Source organism: Taudactylus pleione, unplaced genomic scaffold, assembly GCF_031769625.1.
Source record: "Taudactylus pleione unplaced genomic scaffold, aTauple2 ptg000041l, whole genome shotgun sequence".
Lineage (NCBI taxonomy): Eukaryota > Metazoa > Chordata > Amphibia > Anura > Myobatrachidae > Taudactylus > Taudactylus pleione.
The window spans coordinates 69,258,901-69,279,307 of record NW_028284443.1 but is presented as its reverse complement, the minus strand read 5'-3'; the positions used below and the strand labels follow the sequence as shown (position 1 = coordinate 69,279,307).

Here is a 20,407-nt window from a genome sequence, read left to right as displayed (position 1 = left end):
CGGATGGAGAGCCCACTCTCTGACGTGTATGTCCTGACGACTTAGGAAGTCCGCTTGCCAGTTGATGAATATTGCTGAGGCAGCCGGAAAATTATGTTCTGCCCAGACCAGAATATTTGCCACTTTGCGTGCCTCTCTGATGATTGAGGATAGGCTACTGTGGTCGAGTTGTCGGACTGGATCTGGCCCGCCCTGCCTTTGAGGAAGTCCTGTGCCTGAATGAGTGCCTTGTATACTGCACGAAGCTCCAGGATGTTTATGGGCAAGTGACTTTCCTGAGTTATCCATCTTCCCTGAAAGGTACGATGACCTGTCACTGCGCTCCATCCGTGAAGACTGGCGTCCGTGGTGAGGAACACCGAATTTGGGATCCAGAAGGGGCAACCCTTGTCCTGATGAGACCTTTGTAACCACCATGAGACAGCCGAACCTCCAGAATGAGAAGGTCCTCTGGGACCATATAAGATTATACTGCACGTTCCAGCGGGAGAGAATCAATTGTTGCAAAGGCCTGGAGTGGAGCTGAGCGCATTGCACCATGGACCCCAGGACCTGTATCGCTGAGTGGATGGATAACCTTTGATTGCACAGTAATTTGCGCACTCGCAATTTCTTGGGCAGAAATCTTGTGCCCTGGCAGAAATATTCTTTGTGCCCGAGAATCCAGGATTGCACACAGCTGTACCATCCGCTGTATTGAGGAAAGGGAAGACTTTTTCTAATTGATTATCCAGCCGTGCGTCCTAAGGCAATAAGTGGTCAGTTGGAGATGGTGTAAAAAAAAAGCTGGAGACTGTGCCAATATCAGGAGGTCATCCAAGTATGGCAGTATCCTGACTCCCTGACGTGGGCCGTTATAACGGCCATTATTTTGGTAAAGACCCGAGGGGCCGTTAAGAAACCAAAAGGTAGTGCTTGAAATTGGTAATGTTGCTGCAAGACAGCAAACCATAGAAGTCATTGTTGGAATGGCGTAATAGGCATATGCAGATACGCATCCTGAATGTCCAGGAAAACCATAAATCCCCAGGTTCTATTACCAGAACAATTGTCTGCTGAGTCTACGTCCGGAACCTGGGCACATGAATAAATGTGTTGAGGGTTCTCAGATTCAGAATAGGACGAGGAGACTCATCTGGTTTCTAAATTAAAAACAGATTGGAATAATAACCCCTTCCTTGTTGAGACAAATGAACCGGGATTATCACCCCTGAACGCAGCAAGGAGTGAATGGCCTCCTGGATAGCCAAGGCCCTTATAAGAGTCTGATGGGGGAGTTGTACAGAAAAACTTCTGTGGAGAACCCCTCAGGAAGGTGAGGGTGCAGCCTTTAGAAACCACTTCTCGGACCCAGGTGTCTGTTGTAGTTTGACACCAGGTGTCAGCAAGCTGAAAATGTCGGTCTACCACCCCGAGATCCCCCAGGAGGAGGCCCGCCCCATCAGGTCGAAGGTTTGTCATCCGCATTGGAAGCTGGACGTCTGACCAACCAAGGATCCTTGGTTTGTGGCTTGGAGGTCCTGCGAGAACTAGCTTGTCTGAAGAAAAGCTGTCCTTTTGTCCTTCCCTTAGAGCGAAAAGACCGAAAAGAGGACTGCCTAGGCTTAGGTAGCTGTTGATGGCAGACCAGCAGATTTTTACAGGAGTAGCCACTGTCTTATCCAATTATGCTCCAAATACTAGGTTTCCAGAGAAGGCAGGGCTTCCAGAGCCTTCTTGGATCCCACACCTGCTTTCCAGGACCTTAACCAACGGACTCTATGAGCACTTTAACCAAAGATACTGATGCCTTAGAAAGCAAGATTCCAGCGTTTTTTGCGGCTTCTCCCAAATAAGAGGCTGCATCCAGTCTATGAGAGATGTCAGCTGTTCTCTGGCAGCATCTGGTAAAGTATCTTCCAGTGCCCCTGTCCATTCCTCAATGGCCGTGGATACTCAGGCCACAGCCATAGCCGATCGGGTAACGGCTCCTGACAAAGAAAACACTGATTTAAGAATGGTGTCAAGTTTTCTATCAGTGGGATCCTTAAGGAAGAATGCGGACGGTATAGGCAACGTAGAGTTCCTAACTAAAGGTTTCCTCTGAGCATCCACAGTAGGAGGAACTTCCCACTTTGTATCCTCTCCAACCTGTAGAATGTACTAAGATGCCAAACTTTTCGTAACATGGAACAGTTTATCCGGAGTACTCCATGCTTCCCCTATGAGTTCAGAAAGCTGCTCAGACTTAAGAAACTCAGCCTTAACCACCTTCTGGTGTTCAAACACCAGAGCCTTTGGTGTGATTTAGTGGCTACCGGACTATTTGCCTGCAACTTTTTCTGAATGGTAGTCGAGAACTGAGCAGTACTCTGACTTGAGTGGGTATAAATATACATCCAGGAAGGATGTATCGGGTGGACAAACATTGCAGGCTGTAACTGCTATATATACCCAATAGTGGGAGGCAGCATGGGAGTAGCCAACCGGTCCACTAGCTGTGTCATAACCTGAGACAAGGAGGACACCCAGGGTGGCTCCTGTACAGGGGGGCTGGTAGACTGGACTGGAGAGGTGGTATTTTACAACAAATAGCATCCAAACCATTCTGTATGAAATCCTGTGTGGACAAGCCCGCCAAACAGGATCTACATGTAACCAGCATAGAGGCATCAGCCTCCTGTTTACCCTTACCTTTAAACATAAATAAGTAGGTATAAAGGTAATAAATGCAGGTGTGACCGCCTTCATAAGTACAAGTGAATGAAAAGTACAAAGGAAATAAAAATACCCCTACACACCTGTAGCAAAGGGTTGAGGAGAAATAGCAGTGATAGTTATAACTGACAGTACAGAAAATAAAGGCAGTATATCAATACAGCAGAGCTAGCAAAAATTATACAATGCATATATAATATACTTGCAATGGTCTCTGAATCAACTACTCAAAACACAAGTTTTGGTAGGATTTGAGCGCTGTATAACCTGGCCTCTGGGGAGAGGTATACAGGGAGACTAGATCCAAACCTCCTGAGACCAGCAGCTTCAGTAGAGCACCGATAGTGGTCGCTGGGCATCTCAGATACAGAAGAGGGTAGTAGGAGCAACTCAGACACGTGAAAACCTCAGCTGGATCGGCATCTGGGCTGCCAGGGAAAGCCTATCAACCCTATGTTGTATTAACCACCCGGGTGGTTAATACAACATAGGGTTGTATTAACCACCTGGGTGAACATGGCTGCCGACACTGTCCCCGGCACCAGACTCACTTGCTCCGGTGGTCTAGTGTGAGAGTGGACGCACCGGTCGCCCCACTACAGCAACCTCCGGCAGGTCTCTAACCGCCGGAGGTACGTACTGCCAAGTAGTTCCCCGTGAGCGGGGAATCACCTTAGCTGCGTCCCCGTGTTTTCGGCTGAAGTCCTGGGTCCCAGCATTGCCGCTAGCCAAGCTCTGCTGGTGCCTGTCGAAATCACCAGTCCGGTTACTGGTGTTGCGGCGCTGGCGACGGTAGATGGAGCAGCAACACAGGCGTCCATTAAAACGCCTGGCGCTGCTTGCTCTGGAGTAAAAATAAACGAAATAAAACATAAAATAAAAGCTGTTGTAAAGATCCGTCTGATCCTGCTGCACCAAAGAAAAACTGAACGCCTGTGGCCAGGGACGGGGTATATGTGGAGGAGGACCTGAGGCATCCTGGGAGCTGAAAGCTTAACTGTTTGGTGCCTGGATCACTCCAACCACATTTCCCCATGGTATCCCTGTGGATCCCTATGGATCCTGAAGAACAACATACAGTATAGACTTGTATTTAATGCAACTCATTGTATTGTGAAACATGAGAAAAGCAATGAATGCTCACTTCAGAATTCTGTGACAATGTCCTTATACTGTACTTCTGAGAATTGCAGGTTGATTGTTCTATTGCATGTCAATATTTTGGATGAATGTGCAATTGAGATTAAACATACTACAGTACTTATTAATAAGTAATATATCTAACATATAGCTTTATTTAATGCAAAATAAGTCAAGTAAACAAGTGGGATGAGAAGCATGCATACCCACCCTTTGGTTTGACAGAAAGAGGTGAGAAAGTAGATGCTGGATGAGCGGTACATTTGTTAATAGGCTCACGAGAGACACTGCATGGTGTGGGGTCTATAATGGAAAACATTTGTACAGAAGCAGCAAAAATTTTAGCAAAGACGACATTATATAAAACATGTAAAATAAATAAACAGAATATAGCATTTGTGGTATTTCCTATATCTTGATGGCAAAGCACAGTCATTCAGAGCTGTTGGGACACAAACATGAAAATGTTACACTGTGGTGCAGAGTGACGCGTTACAAATTCATAACTCTATTCGAACTCAATGCTTTCTGGAAAACCACAAACTGAAACAAAACAGAGTTGAAACCACCCACACCGAAGATTAATGTGAAACACAAGTTGCACATAAACAATAATAATAATACATCAACATTATCCACATTCCTATAATTGTCCATGTTTAAACTCAAAAGCACAAGAAATACACTTGGAATTTTAAAGTGTGCTTGAATACAATAATGTGTTCAGTCACTTGTACGCCAATTACATCGTTGGGACGTCTTCACTTTTGAAATGGACCGTGCTAAAGCAACCTACCAATTACAATATTAAGGGAGACTGAAATTGTGTGTGTAATGTGCTGTCAGACACCGCCGAAATATTGGCTGCACACATTACCATCTATTACAGTAGTCAAACCTAATTAATGGGGCAGTGTCAGTGTGAGGAGGAATATGGAGGCACGAAGTGACAGACCGCTTTTAAATGGACTCTGCTCATTCAGTAATAATGTTTTTGTGGGAACACACATACATTTCTCGACAGTCAATATGTCGGGCAGGAGAATGCTGACACCGTTATGTTGTTAGTTAAAACATTTTATTTGCGTCTGCATTATAACTTTAAACTCTATTAAAGTTCTTTAACAGTACAACCGTTTCGCAAAATACAGTATGCGTGACATTTTGACAACTTCCCGTATTGGTGAGGTCATTAAACTAGTACAGGAAGAAGCATTAATAAGTAGCACTGTTTGCGCTAGGCAGCAGAGAGGCCACTCTAAATCACATGACAGCAGGACTCTCCCCATAACGATAATGGAAGTCACACACAAATTTGAGTAAAAATATAGCTTCTGTGATGAGCAGCACAGAAAACAATGATACTGCTTTTTGTGAATATTTAACAGTTATAAATAAATAAACCTGGCAAGTACCAAAAAAGGAAACACACGAACTTCAGAGACACGACAGGTCTGAATGATTCACTGCCCTTGCCGTATAGGCAAGTCAATGACGGCATACTGTATGTATACACCAACATGTACATGCAAAAGCCAGAATACTGGACTTTTCTGATTAAAATCATAATTTAAATCACAGATAGAAAAATATTGGGCCAACAAACAATAACTGAGTAAGTCTGATTTGAAAAGACCAAACCGACTGATGAAATTGCTGCATGTATTTTTGCTGCATGTATTTTTGGCATTTCGATTTCACTCACATATTCTCTGCATACAAAGTACACAAATTGGTTTCCCAGATCATGTTCTCCTTTCAACATGTTCTTCACACTATTCATTTTAGCCCCCCATAAGTGGTTCCCTTCCTTATAATGACATCATCAGGATAACATATTTGCAATAAACTAACTGCTGCCTTCTGTGTTGGCTTTTCAGCTCCAACATAGACATTATATGAGAATTATTGAAATATCATATGTAAAACCTGGTCCCAAAAAACCCAGAGAGAGAAAGAGACAAAGAGGGAGGGAGAGAGAGAGTGAGAGAAAGGGCAAGAGAGTGAGAGAAAGGGCAAGAGAGAGAGAGGGCAAGAGAGTGAGAGAAAAAGACTAAATGAAAGTGAAAAAAGGGAGAGAGGGAGCACGAGAGAAAGGGACATATATGGGATATATAAACTGTACATATAGCATCTCTCAGTATGTGTATTGATGCACAAATGTAGCACTGTAAAATATTACTTGAGAATAAGAGTAGGGAAATTAAGTCTTGTTGTATAAATATGCACTAAATGTAATAAAACAAAACAGGGTAGTTGGATCAGAGTTTGAGAATTATGACGGCAAAAGAATGATGTTGACCAACTTGCATCTTCCAAAATATAGGACATTGTCACTTTGCAGAACTAGATATTCAATAGCTGCAGAAAACTACTGTTTTGCTTAACTGTTATTAAAAGACTTACCCTTGTAAAAAAAATGGAGAAACCTTTTATGAGCAGTAGGATCTGGTTTTACTTTTATTTTTTTCATCTTTTACTAAATACTAAGCCTCTTTTTAAAAAACAAAACAAAAAAACATAACAGCAAAAAAAAAAAAACACTTTATCAGCATCAGTATTTAACTAATCCAGTTCATGTTGCCACTTTCCCACCGGAGCGAACAGTGTTACCCATGCATTCCACAGTGCGCAGAGAACACAGGATTCAGGTACATGAAAAGGGGCAGCACAGATGGCGTAATGGTTAGCATTACATGGGTTCGATTCCCACTGTGGAGTTTGTATATTCTCCCTGTGCTTGCGTGGGTTTCCTCCGGGTACTCCGGTTTCCTCCCACACTCCAAAAATATACTGGTAGGTTAATTGGCTCCCAACAAAAATTTACCCTAGTGTGTATGTGTGTGTGCATGTGATAGGGAATATAGATTGTAAGCTCCATTTGGGCAGGGACTGACGTGAATGGCCAAATATTCTCTCTGTACAGCGCTGCAGAATGTGTGTGCGCTATATAAATAACTGGTAATAAATAAAAAAAATAAAAATCCTGGGTATAACACGGCTATGTATGAGAGGTGTGGAGTAAATGTGGCACCCAGTTGGATGGTTGGGGCTTAGTTATAGATCATAGGTTTGCATTACTTGGCTTGTCATGTACTCTATTGTTCATGGTAGGGAACAGCACGGTCTGAAGAATACTTACCAGGTAATGATTGTGGTTCAAGTAAATATGAAATATAATTGTATGCATCAGTCCAGGATTAATATGTTGTGAACGCATGTCCCAGAAATAAAAAATCTGCATCTAAAAACTGAGATACAAGCTTGAATTGTTCTGTATTTTATGAATTTATGGCGCTACAAATGAGTCCTCTCTCATCTAGCCAAAATAAGCCATGCAGCGCGATATGCCTAGCGTGAGTGAGCCACCAGGACCCTGTGCTAATCTCCTAGCATCTGCCGTCATATTTTGCAGAAAATGTGTAGTAGCAGCAGTCACACACAGACATACAAGTGTCGCATTTCATAATTAATCAGTACAGTCTCCTGGCGTGTCCTAGTAACATCGCATTGCAAGTTGGATATCCTTTTTCATCTCCTTTTTCCAAAAATGCATCTGACGCTAGCAGAGTTATAGGACCAGGCACACTGAGAGGGGCTGTTTGGTGCGACTGCAGCAAAGACGAGTGAGGACACATCTGTATGAACAGGATGTGGTTTACAATATTACGTAACAGAGCTTCACATTATATGCCTGACTCTTAGCTATGCTGGTCCAAACTTCTTGCAGCCTATATGCTATAAATAGGAATGAAAAGAAGTAGGAATCTCCAATAATAACTCCCATCAATATGCACCACTGATACTGTGTGTTGAAAGCTGCTTCTGGCTTCACAAGGTAAGCCAGAGACGACCATACAACCAACAATTTCTGCATTAAAAAGCTGAAAACCATAATAAAATTATAAAAAAAATGAAAAGATTAGAAATACAAAAATCATAGCCCAACTACTGCTGGCAAATTACAAACGTGGCTTACCACAACATGCGTCAATTCAACTGCATCAAGTACTCCCAGTATTGTACAGTAGGTATCTGTAAAACTATACAATAACCAGAAAACAAGTGAGCTGCTCAATCATTACTGAAATGAAGAGAATTATTCTAGAATTTCTGACACAAATACAAGACTTAAATGATTAAATGTTAAATGATGCTTTTAAAGTACCATATAAACGAATGTATATGTACATATACATATGAAACATGATTTCATTTGTACCTTTGGGGAAAATTGCAACACCACACATTGAGTTGTTACATGGAAACATTTCATATTCATGTTTTTGGTAACTGGTGCATGAAATGAAGACATAAAAGAGATCCTAAACACAGGCAGTACCCTGTACTTACACAAAAAACAAGGAGAATGTGGAGCTCACGGTACCAAGGTTCAGGTAAAACTACTTCTGACAATTAGCTAAACCCTCACACAAGGAAGTCTGCTATGAGGAGGATAGGCACAACACCATCATTAGACATTTCCTAAATTAAAGTCACCAGAGTCCTACCAAAACAGAGGCATCTACTTAATTCCTCCATAAACTCCCTCAGTAACATGCATGTACTTTCAAGACATCAATACACCCCTTTAAAAATGACAAAATTAAATTATATAATTGTTAATACATACAAAATTGAATTTCTTAAATATTAGCAAAGTACTGTGGAGGTATCAGTACACGAGAATTAAATAGGTCTTGGCTCTAATTCTAGCTGTAGAAATGTAATACGAAGACTAGAATATATGGACACAGAATGAATTGCTTTATCAGAAGTAACACCTAGCAGTTGCAAGAAGCTGGGTGACAAATATACATGTAATGTATTAATGGAAAAGATGGGATACAAGATCTCTGGTTGTTAGATGATAAGTAGCTATCTCCCAGATGCCAACTTCTGTAATAAAGCCAAGCTCTTTTTCGCTCTACACAAATATGACTTGAGAAATGGAACACCCAACAATGCACTTTACAAATAGGTACAGGTTCATGGCAATCAGCCAAAAAATAAACCAATTTATAGTCATGGACCAATTAAAAAAAAGATATAAATAAAACAAACGCATGCATAGATATAGAAGTCTCTTAAGATACAAAAGACATTGCTTCAGAAAGGATGTATGGATGGAGCACGTGAGACGGACAGACTTACTCTGAAGCGAAGGCTGAGGCTGCTGGAAGGAGGGGGACTGTCCGAACACAAATGGGCTGTGGACTAGGGAAGAGGGAGGTTTTGCAGCTTGATCAAAGATGGAAGGAGCTGGCAAACTAGGCCGTGACTGAATGGAATTCAGTATGGCACTCAGCTGATCACCTGCAATGGGCAAAACAGTCAAAACTACAACCCATTATTAAATTATTTAAAAAAAAAAAAAAAAGTATGTCACATAAAAATGTAATAAGGAACACTGCTTCTGATTGATCAAAAGATCACATCAAAGCCTGATAATTACAAATAACCAGTATTGCATGCAAATATATAACATGCACCACAAAGATACAGTAATGAAATTGGTTCCATTGTAAAAGGAATAACACTAGCGATTGTACATTAAAAGGATTAGGTTGTTCTGTAAAATGCTTAACTTCAGCAAAAGATGCAAGTTTTGTAGAAGCAACGACTCTAATCCAAACTTAAAGGGTAATGCACTTCTTCCTGCATTACATTCTAATCAACAGAAACATCATGATTTTATATCTGATTTTCATGAAGTTACTACACGCACTGTAATAAACAGCCAAAACTAAGGAGAGTCCGATACACTCATCTATATTAGTTGAGAATTTCATCCTTCCATCAAAATAAATACTTTTCAAATGTCATGGTATCACCAGTCAGCTCCTGTAGCTGCACTTTTCTTCCCTGTATCTTTATGCTTGAAAAAAACCGACCAGAAAACAGTACCAAACTGATAAGTGCATTTCAGACTCCAATTTTAAATATTTCCAGCAGAACAAGTAGGACATCAGTTGAGGGCTACATTTACAAAGGTGAAAAGAAGAGGAGATTGTGCAACTTCATAAATGTCATCTACATTGAGAGTTACAATGCTGCAAGTCAAAAGCTCTGAAATTACAGCTTTCAAAAGGTCATTTATATTAATGTACAGAAGCAGCTCACTGATAGTGCAAGACTGACAATCTATAACTTGTCTTGGCACACTGGGCAGATCCGAATATACCTCCTGTGAAAACGGTTTGATCATTAAAAATAATCAGAGAAACTAATTAGGTTAGAGTAACACTCATTGAGGCAACTTATTCTATATTGAATGTGACAACATGCGACACTCTGGCTGCTGTGGAACTAAACATCCCAGCTTGCCCTGCCATAGTTTTGTAGTTAAGGTATCACAAAACGGTGGCAGGGCATGCTATGTATGGTTCCACAGTAACTGGAGTGTCAGACAATGCCAACCCCTGTATATAATGATGTGGTAAGAAAATGTGCTGTAACCCATCGCAACTGCATTGTCATTTTTCCTGTACATTCTATCTATATAACAAAATCAACTGCTGAAAAAAAAATTGTCATCACAATGGAATGAGAATTGGTATAACTACTGACCCCTCCCACCAGTGTCAGATATGTACAGTGCAGTTAGGAAAAGAGAAAAGGGGGACGTGAGAGATAGATTAGGGAGGCAGGTAAGGACATAAAGAAACAATAAAATAACATGCTAAGTTGGGAATTACGGTTATTTGAAAATAAACAAAGATATATGACTGCTTAGGTTAAAGCACATTTATACCCATAAGATTATTATTATTGTTATTATTTAAGCACTTAAGAAATGGAGACTCAAACATCCATTGTAAACTTGCACACAATCATTTGTAAACAAACATCACAAATATATTTTGCACACTAATGTCTCGGTTATGTCTGATGGGAATGCAGTCAAAAGTAGACACTGGCAATGTCGACAGTTATCATGTAGACCTGGTTAAAATGTCAACATGGACAAGTTGACATATGAAATGTCAACATTTGCATTAGTCTTCTTTGTTAAACAAAAAAAAAAAAGGAGACTTGGGTCTTACCTGTTAAGTCTTTTTCTCCGACTCTATAGGGGGCACAGGGACAACGCTGGGTAAAGCCTGGAGAGGAGAGTCTGGGCACCAAACGGTTAAATACAAATGCCCACAAAGCCTAGGCACCTCTCCTCTATACCCCACCCCCAGACAGAGGCCCTTCAGTTTTTAGTTAGCAAGCGCACGGCAGGAGCAATGCAGAAGAGAAGATAAGAAAGGCCGGCATACATACAGAACAATCCATATCATGGCGAGTACAGCCGGACCGGTCACCAAGGAAACATCCCCGACAGACAGCTGCGTCAGGGTGGGTGCCCTGTGCCCCCTTTGGAGTTGAAGAAAAAGACTTAACAGGTAAGACATAAGTCTCCTTTCTTCTTCCTCCACTAGGGGCACAGGGACAACTTTGGGAAGTCCCAAAGCAGTCCCCTATGGGCAGGGATGCTCCTGAGCTGCAGTGAGCACAGAACACCCGAAGGCGGCGTCTGAGGACGCAAAAGTGTCAAACACATAAAACCTGATGAGTGTATGGGCAGACAATCATGTGGCAGCAATACAGAGCTGGTCTGCAGAAGCCCCACAGCGTGCTGCCCAAAAAGTCCCAACTGACAGTCACCACGGCAGGGGCAGGACGGTTCACCAGGGAGTAAGCATGGCGAATGGTGAGGCTGAGCCACCTGGCCAAATCCACCGACTAACGTCTCAAAGGGAGCCGCCTGCAAAGCTTGGAGAACCAAAGAAAGTTCCCAAGGAGCCACAGGAGACACGAACGGTGGCTGAATGTGGAGAACTCACTGAAAAAAGGTTTGCACTTACGGCAGCAAAGCAATCTGCCTTTGGAAGAAGACCGACAAGGCCGAAACCTGGACCTTCAAGGACGAGACCTGTAGGCCCAAGTTCAGACCCAGCTGTAGAAAAGAAAGGATCAGGGAAAGATGAAAAGACCTAGGATTAAAGAACCCTGGTCGAACGCCAGGTGAAGTAGGTATGCCAAAATCTGTGATAAACATGCGCAGAAGGCGGCTTTCTAGCCTGCAGTAACCATTCTTCTAGAGAATCCCTTAGCTTTTAGGATGGATGTTTCAAGAGCCACCCCGTCAAAGTGAGCCTGGCCAGGTCCGTATGGAAACATGGACCCAGAGACAGCAAATACGGCCGCAGCGGAAGCTGTAGAAGGGCATCTATGGAGAGGCCCAGGAGATCTGCATACCACACTCGTCAAGGCCAATCCAGAGCCACCAGGATCAGAGTGCCTCCTTCCCGCTTGAACTTGCGGAGGACCCGAGGAATCATTGATATCGAAGGAAAGACATAAATCAGGGGGAAGGTCCAAGGAACCGTTAGCGCATCCACCAGGAGAGCGTTCGGATCCCTGGTGCGGGAGCAATACCATGGAAGTTGATGGTTGTAGCGAGATACCATCATGTCGATGTCTGGTAGGCCCCAGCGACTGACCAACAGTTGGAAGATGTCTGGATGCAGCGCCCAGTTGCCTGCTTGGACATTCTGCCGACTTAGGAAGTTGGCTTCCCAATTTTGGACGCCTGGAATGAATATGGTGGACAGTACTGGAAGATGATGCTCTGCCCAATGAAGAATTCTGCTGACTTCCTGCATGGCTACCTGACTTCGATTGCCGCCCTGGTGGTGGTTTAGGTAGGCCACCACCATGGCATTGTCCGACTGAACCTTACTGGATGTCCCCAAAGGAGGTGATGTGCCTGACACAGTGCTCTGTACACAGCACGAAGTTCCAGAATGTTGATAGTCAGCCGGCTCTTTTGATGTGTTCACCCCACTCTCGAAGACTGGCATCGGTGGTGAGAAGGACCCAGTCCTGGATCCAAAATGGGCATCCCTTGTCCAAATGCGATGGCAGGAGCCACCACAACAGGGAGACGTACCTCCGGCAGAAGTAGTAGGGTCTGAGCCTTGAGGTGCGGGCGAGACTTAATACATCTTTTTAGAATGAGACCCTGGAGAGGCAGAGAGTGGAACTGACCGTACTCCACCATATTGAAAGTAGAGACCAACGACCCCAGAACCTGCATGCACGAGTGTATGGACACCCGACGCTGACTGAGAAATATGCGTTTATTGGTCTGTAAAGACAAAATTGTTTCCGGAGGGAGGAATACTCGCTGAGCACTGGAATCCAGCATTGCTCCTAGGTGGAGCATCTCCTGGGACGGTGAAAGCGTGGACTTTTTCCAATTGATTATCCATCCGTGAGACTGTAGCAGTTCTACCGTCAGATCGGTGTGCTCTTTGAGAACTGTCGGAGTTTGCACCAGTAGAAGCAAGTGGTAAAATTCTAACGCCCCGTCGGCGCAGATGTGCAGCCACCACTGCCATGACCTTAGTGCACACACAAGAGGCCATGGACAGACCAAAGGGCAACGGTTGAAACTGGTAGTGAGTGTTTGGATAGCAAATATGCATCCTGTATATCCAACGATGCCATAAAGTCTCCCGGTAGCAAGGCTATAATGATGGACTGTAGGAACTCCACGCAGAATCTGGGAATCCGAAGAAATTTGTTCAGATGTTCCAAACTGAGGATGGGGCGAAAGGAGCCATCCGGCCAAGAGAGATCGAACAGACTCCTCGAGAGCTTCTGCTTTTTCTGGCTGTGTAGGCAGGCCGGTGGAAAAGAACTGGGAAGGCGGACGCTGCCGAAAGGTGAGAGCGTAGCCTTGAGACATGATGCCTATGACTCAAGCATCTATTGTGGTCTGCATCCACACTGCAGAAAAACGAAGAAGCTTGCCTCCCACTCCGAGGTCCCCTGGACGCCCCATCATGCGCAGGCTTGTCTGCCGGCTTGGCAGCTGGACGTCTAGTGAGCCAGGGTTGCTTACCTCAGGGCTTGGAACTTTTTGAAGCAGAAACCTGGCTTATGGGAAAAGGTTGACCTCTGGCCTTGTCTTGAGGATGAAAGAAACAAGATGTTGAAGTTCTGGATCTCGGGGTGGTAACCCGATGGCAAGAAAGCAGATCTAGAAGCTGCTAGCGTAGTCGCAATCTTGTCCAATTCTGGATCAAATAAGACATCACCTTTATAGGGAAGGGCCTTCCTAGATTTCGTGTCCGCCTTCCAGGTACACAGCCAGAGTGCTCTTCTTGCCGCAACTTCTGAAGCAGAAATTTTAGAAGTTAAAATTGGCTGCTTTGGAAAGATAAGGTGTCTCTCTCACATGTGTAACCATAGTAACTAAGTCACCTCAGTGTGCACCCGAGGTAAGACCTTCCTCCAAAGTGCCTGCCCAGCGGCCCACAGCTTTAGCCACCCAAGCCAATGCAAGGGCTGGACAAGCAAGAGCACCTGCATTACATAAATTGTCTTTAGGAAATTTTCCAGCTTCCTGTCTGTGCAATAGAAGCACTAGCCTTGCCATCAGAAGAGACTTCTGAATCTGAAACTCAGCCAGATATTGGAGTGGAGCTTTCTTGTGAAGCAGGCCTACGCCTAGGAGCTTTATCCTGATCAAGCATCTGTTGAAAGGATGTGGATACCTGAGCCAACCCTTGTAGTGACTGTGCAAAAGTTTGCATCCAGGGTGGCTCAGCCATGGGCAGCTGTGGCACCACGACAGGGACAGGCGGTACTGGGAGTGACATACGGTCTACAAATAGCGACATTACCGGAGTCAGGTGTGACGCCCAAACCAGTTCTGGATTAGAATTCATGGGCGCAACCACCTGCTGCAGAGCTCCAAAGCAACTAATACACAGGCCATCGTGCTCTGGATCCTGAGGAGAAATAAGACGACATTTCTTGCATGTGCGCAGTGCCGAAGTGCCTGTCTCTTTGGTATACTTATTTCTGGACATTTTAGCAGTCTCAGAAATTACCACCCACACACACACACCGTAATGAAATAAGGAAGAGTAAGTAAAGCAAAAAAGGTCCTTAAGCAGTGTCAGTATTATAGAATATAGATATATATGCATACTGTACTCATCCCTGCAAGGGATGCTCCCCCAGTGACCATTAACAGCAGGTACAGGCACACAATAAAGGGTACACTTACTCACATGCATACAGATCTCTTATGCAGAATAGTGGGCTAAATAGCTCAATAATCCAGCTAAATAGCAGGAAGGAGCAGAAATTAAGAGCAGCTGCAGGGAGCAGGCTATAAAGGAGACCGGAGCCAAAACTTCTCCAGCGCTGAGGCAGGCAAAGTAAAATGGCCGCCCAACGTCTAGGAGGGTGAGGAGAGAAGTGAGGAAGCACCTGGGGCTTAATGGCCACAAGGGAAAAGTGCCTCCCCCTTCTGGCAAAACCGTCAGGGAATATGGCTGCCGCTGCTTGTTAAGCAGCCCCTGTACCACACAAATATCCCTGGTGGTCTAGTGGAGAGCGTGGTGAACCGGGGAGCCTCCACCTGCCAGCACCGCCGGAGGTCTCTTGCTCCGGCGGTGAGAGCCAAGAACTCGCGCCACCCTGCATGCAGGGAGCCTCAGCTTACCTTGTCCCTGTAGAGCGACCGAAGCAGAGGAGACCACGGCCGAAGTCACTGGCCCAGTCGCCAGTGCTGCGGCCTCCGGCGCTGGAGTAGCAGACGGGGCGTCTTCCACTGCACACTCAGAAGAAATTATGAAAAATAAAATCAATAAAATTGAAACAAAACCTCAGGGCACCACCTGAAGTAGCTCCCCACCCTCCCCTCTCAAGACAAAAAAAAAATAAAAATTGGTGCCCAGCTCCTTCCGGCACCAAACTCAAAACTGAAGGGCCTCTACCTGGGAATGGTGTATAGTGGAGAAGAGCCTGGGCTTTGTGGGTATTTGTATTTAACTGTTTGGTGCCCAGACTCTCCTCTCCAGGCTATACCCAGAGTTGCTCCTGAGCCCCCTAGTGGAGAAAGAAAAATTAATAAAAAACAAACAGGCAAATCTAAAAGTAGATTAATGATAATACAACTATAGTTTGCTAAATAGTGAAAATTTACACTGAAAGGATTAACGAAAACGATGAAGATAGATTACAGATGAATTTTAAAACAAGAAAAAAAATTAAGGCTAAGGTACATACACACGTGATGTATAAATAGAGCATATGGGCACAATGAACATACAATCGCTATATGTGGATGGACCATGGACGTAAATGTCCATATTTTTTCAGAATTTCTAAAAACAGATGTTAGAGATCCAATATGTAATCCTCTCTGGGGTTAATAAACAGAATAAACAGAAATTTACGCTGATGCCTTCTCTTCATTTGATCAAGTCTATGGCTCCACTCCAGCATAATCCAGAATTGGAAAAATAGAATATACAGGCGTGTCCACATACATTTTACTACTTTGCGCATTAAACAGCCCTTCTAGTCGTGCCATCCATGGCGTGACTCGGTAGCATGGAGCGTCTTTTCGTATGATTTTTTCCCTTCCAAAGCATATTATTCACACATCGATGTGTTTAGAAGACGCTTTTAATCAGCTTCTGCTGATTAAAATGGTATGCGGCATGCCTATATTCTGTTTGGACTGCATCTGAATGCGAAGCGCTACGTTACAGTATCACAGCCACTGACACTGTAACCTAGCATTTCGCATGCAGATACACCCACAGTCGCACACAGAATATAGGCATGCTGCAGAAGTTGCTTGTGTGCTCTATATGCATCATTGTGCGAAAAAGACCCTTTCAAAAGGTAAAAACTTGCAGGAAAAGATGCTCAGCGCTACAGAGACGCACAGCCCTCACGCGTTTGTTTAAAGGGACTTGTAGCGCACAGAGGTAAGATGTGGACACATCTGTATTCCAAAAGGAACATTATAGTAAATTACTTGCCCCATTGTTATGTCACCCGCAATTAGCAATAAAAAAAAAAAACTATATATGTCTAGGGCTTGCGCTCAATGCAGATCACATACAGTAAATTCAGCAGTGACTGAAGTCTGCGCAACACAATTACTGCAAATCAATATGTACCCTGGTGGAGTACACAGAGGGAAACAATTATAAAACAGTGCACAGGAAATAGGGCTGTAACACAGCAACTAATTACACTGACATGTAGCTAGTGGTGCTAAGAAGATGAAAGCATATCTCTGGTTGCCATGTGACCACACCTATTAATTGGGTATCCATAATTCAGTTCGGGTGCGAGGACAAGACAATTCTTATGATGCAGTAGAAGATTAATGAAATTAACCTAAAATTGTCCTGGTTTTGAAGTAGTTTAAAACAAAATAAAAAGAAATTGTATGTGCTGAATGAGTGTAGATCCTGTACATAACATAGCTACGCCGGCTTCAAGTAGTTTAATCAGTGATTGCAAAATAGATTTAAATAAATACAAAGATAAACTGTAATCTCTTTATAAAAAGAGATATACACTGGTATTAACATCAGCCAAAAGCATATTGCAACTCATGCACTGTACTAGCTTCAGAGATGGTGCAAGCACACGGTATACCATTATTTCCAGGCACTACGCCATGCCCCAGCTTTTTAACTTGCGTGAAGAGGGGGCTGGTGGCATCATCTTCTCTTTTGGCAGATGCATGCGGGTCTGTGACATCATTCCCAACCTATCACTACAATTGAGAAGCATCAGCTGCAAGGTAAGCAGCAGTCACCTTCTGCCCCTCCATGTCAAATGCCTGCGCTCAGTGTGGTGATGCCACTGTTGCTCAATCTGTGATTTAGGTGCCCATTAAACCTTGGCATCCAGTTTTTCTAACTGGAATCAGCAGACATGACTAGCTTTAGGAGCTGTAAAATAGAGGCTCTGTCGTTTTAATAGAAACCCATTTTTGAAACAAATCTTTCCCATATGATTTATTAACATACGAAAGAGTTAAAGTAAACATTTTAAAAGCTATTTTCTTTGATCAAATTATAAAGATAAACATTCGTATTAAACTGTACAGAAAAACTTCCACTACATTCAGCAACAAACACTGCTGCAAGGGCAGTTGAACAGCCAAATTTTCTTGTTGTCTATATAGACATTACTTCCTCCCGTGTGTGTGAGTTAAATATCTAAATTCCACCACTATTGCCACCACTCCCTTTACTAAACTCTAAGCAGAGTTATTATGAGACTATAGAGATGGAGAGTGATGGGAGAAGAGAACTCCGAGCATCACACACTGCCACCTGCTGTGTGTAACTAGGGTCGGACTGGCCCACAGGAGTACAGGGGAAATCTCTGGTGGGCCCCACCCCTTCTCTGTGGAGCAGGATCATGGATTAACTTGGGTGCTTGTTTTGTTTGTATGGAAACTACACCAAGATTAGCCCTCCAGCTGATCAATGTGGTTGTCCTAGCACACCCTTGTCCCTTACTTTACAAAGGACCCCCTGTTCTGTGACTGTATTCTCAAATGGTTGGCTAAGTCCCTCTGTGGTGGCTGGCCACACCCTTAAGCTTGGACCCCTACCACTGCATTTCCCGGTGGGCCCTTCATGCCCCATTCCAACACTGTGTGCAACACTCATTATTTATCTCTCTATACAAAGAGCCAGAACAAAAACAATATTTCATTATGATGCAAAAAACTAGGAGACAACATATTCAGCTTTCCCAGTTATATAATTGAAGAATCACTTGTGTAACGGATTACTTTCAGTTTACTGGGTAATTAAAATTATGAGAAGATTTTTAGAAAAAAGTGCTACATATGAAAATACATTGCTTTATTGTGATAACATTTGTAATAAAAAACAGAACCCTGTTCAATTTTGTTTCTGAATACAGCAATAGAAAGAAATCAGTGTTAGCAGTAGCAGCCTGGGCTATCTGTATGAAACCATCTATATTAAATCCACTCACTATACAATTACTTAAAAAGTCACTCATACTATTGTACTATAAACTAATATAGGTTAATAGACAAGAAATACAAAACATACCTTTGTTATTTCCAAGACCATAATCAAATCCTGGTATGATGCTTCCACTTGCACTACGACGGAATATCTGAATGGAAAATGGACTTGGGGGCGGAGTCTGAGAGCTGTGTTCCAAAACTTGCTCTGAGAAAGGAAAAGCAGATACATAATTCACTAGCTGCAAAATTCCGCCAAGAGACCTAGGAAAGTGGTCAGGGCAGCCAGTCAGCCTTTCTGAGAGTTCACCTAAGATTGTATGATTCTACCATGCATCGGTCCTACTCATAGCACTACTGAGATGCTAGAGCTACATATAGGATTTCCAGTGCTTCCGCTGGGCTGTTTGAGCAGGGGTGCAGCGCCCTGCCCATTTTAGAAGTTAAGATATGCCCTCTGCCTTCTTCTGGAGCACTATGGAGGGCGACGCTGGAACACAGTACAGTTTTCAACTACAGGTTGAGTCTCCCATATCCAAATATTCCGAAATACGGAATATTCCGAATTACGGAATAATTTTGGCATGACTGAGATAATAAAACCTTTGATTTTTGATGGTTCAATGTACACAAACTTTGTCTAAGGCACAAATTATTAAAAATATGGTATAAAATTAACTTCAGGCTGTGTGTATAGGGTGTAAATGAAACATAAATTTATTTAATGTATGTACACAAACTTTGCTTGAGCCACAAAATTATTGAAAATATTGTATAAAATGAGCTGCAGGCTATGTGTACAAGGTGCATATAACACATATATGCATTCTGTGTGTATATTGGGGTCCCATTCCCAAGATATTTCATTATGATATGCAATTATTCCAAAATACGGAATATTCCGTTATCCAAAATACCCCTGGTCCCAAGCATTTTGGATATGGGAGACTCAACCTGTACTATGATGCTCTCTCCTGGAACTATTAACTACAGAAGCTCCATTGCCACCTGGGAGTGTCCTGCCTGGCAGGTGCTCCCCGCAGTCTGGGTTCACACTGAGCAGTGGCCAACTTTAGAGCAGAAGTGTGTCAGATATTGAGGCATCATGCAACTCTCTGCCTGCATTAGAGATCCCATCTTTGCATAACCCACTGCGTCATTACTGCACCCTGGCCGGATCACACGGGCTTCCAAATTTCCTTGTGTCTGAAGGTTGCACTATCCCCCTTTCTGGTGGACAGTGTTTTTCCCTGCTGAATCTACACACAGGTTTGTAAAGCTGCTTTGTTCGAAGGGGCACTGCTGGCGCATGTGGGAGGGCACTGAAGTAGCAGCCGAAGGGGAACATGGGGTGTCCAAAGGGGCATGTGGGGTGTCCGAAGGGGCATGTTGAGGGTCTGAAGAGGTATGTGGGGTGCCTGATGGCATATGGTAAAGGCAAAGAGCATTGATGGGGCATGTGGGGCGTTGCATGAGAAATATTTCAATATTACAAATACTATGCTACACATTAATACCCACAATTCATAATACACCACACAGCTTTAGCGTCACACTCAAAATTTTACCCTTCAAAATTAAAAAGGACCCTCCTCAGTGGTCAGCAACCTGCCCATAAAACTTCTAGAGTGAACACTAACTTGATTTACCAAGAGGCTTCTCCTACAGGAGCTACAAACAGCTAAGGCTAAACTACATATTAATGTCAGGGGAAGAGTGGGAAAAGCCCACGGTATTTTTCAA

The 20,407-nt window shown here is 43.4% G+C and overlaps 1 protein-coding gene across 11 annotated transcripts in view; it reads right to left on the bottom strand.

Moving 5' to 3' along the window:
* Window positions 1–20,407, bottom strand: part of MYCBP2 (MYC binding protein 2) — a 339,358-nt gene that overhangs the window by 61,428 nt on the left and 257,523 nt on the right. For 7 of the 11 annotated variants that reach the window (XM_088459176.1, XM_088459189.1, XM_088459197.1 and 4 more), the window contains 2 exons: window positions 18,750–18,872; window positions 4,048–4,140 (listed from right to left, as the gene is read on the bottom strand). In XM_088459176.1, coding sequence (XP_088315302.1) covers window positions 4,048–4,140; window positions 18,750–18,872 — 216 coding nt within the window. Of the gene's footprint in view, window positions 1–4,047; window positions 4,141–8,991; window positions 9,154–18,749; window positions 18,873–20,407 lie in introns of all 11 variants that reach the window. The other 4 variants (XM_088459204.1, XM_088459212.1, XM_088459236.1 and 1 more) reach the window with 2 other exon arrangements.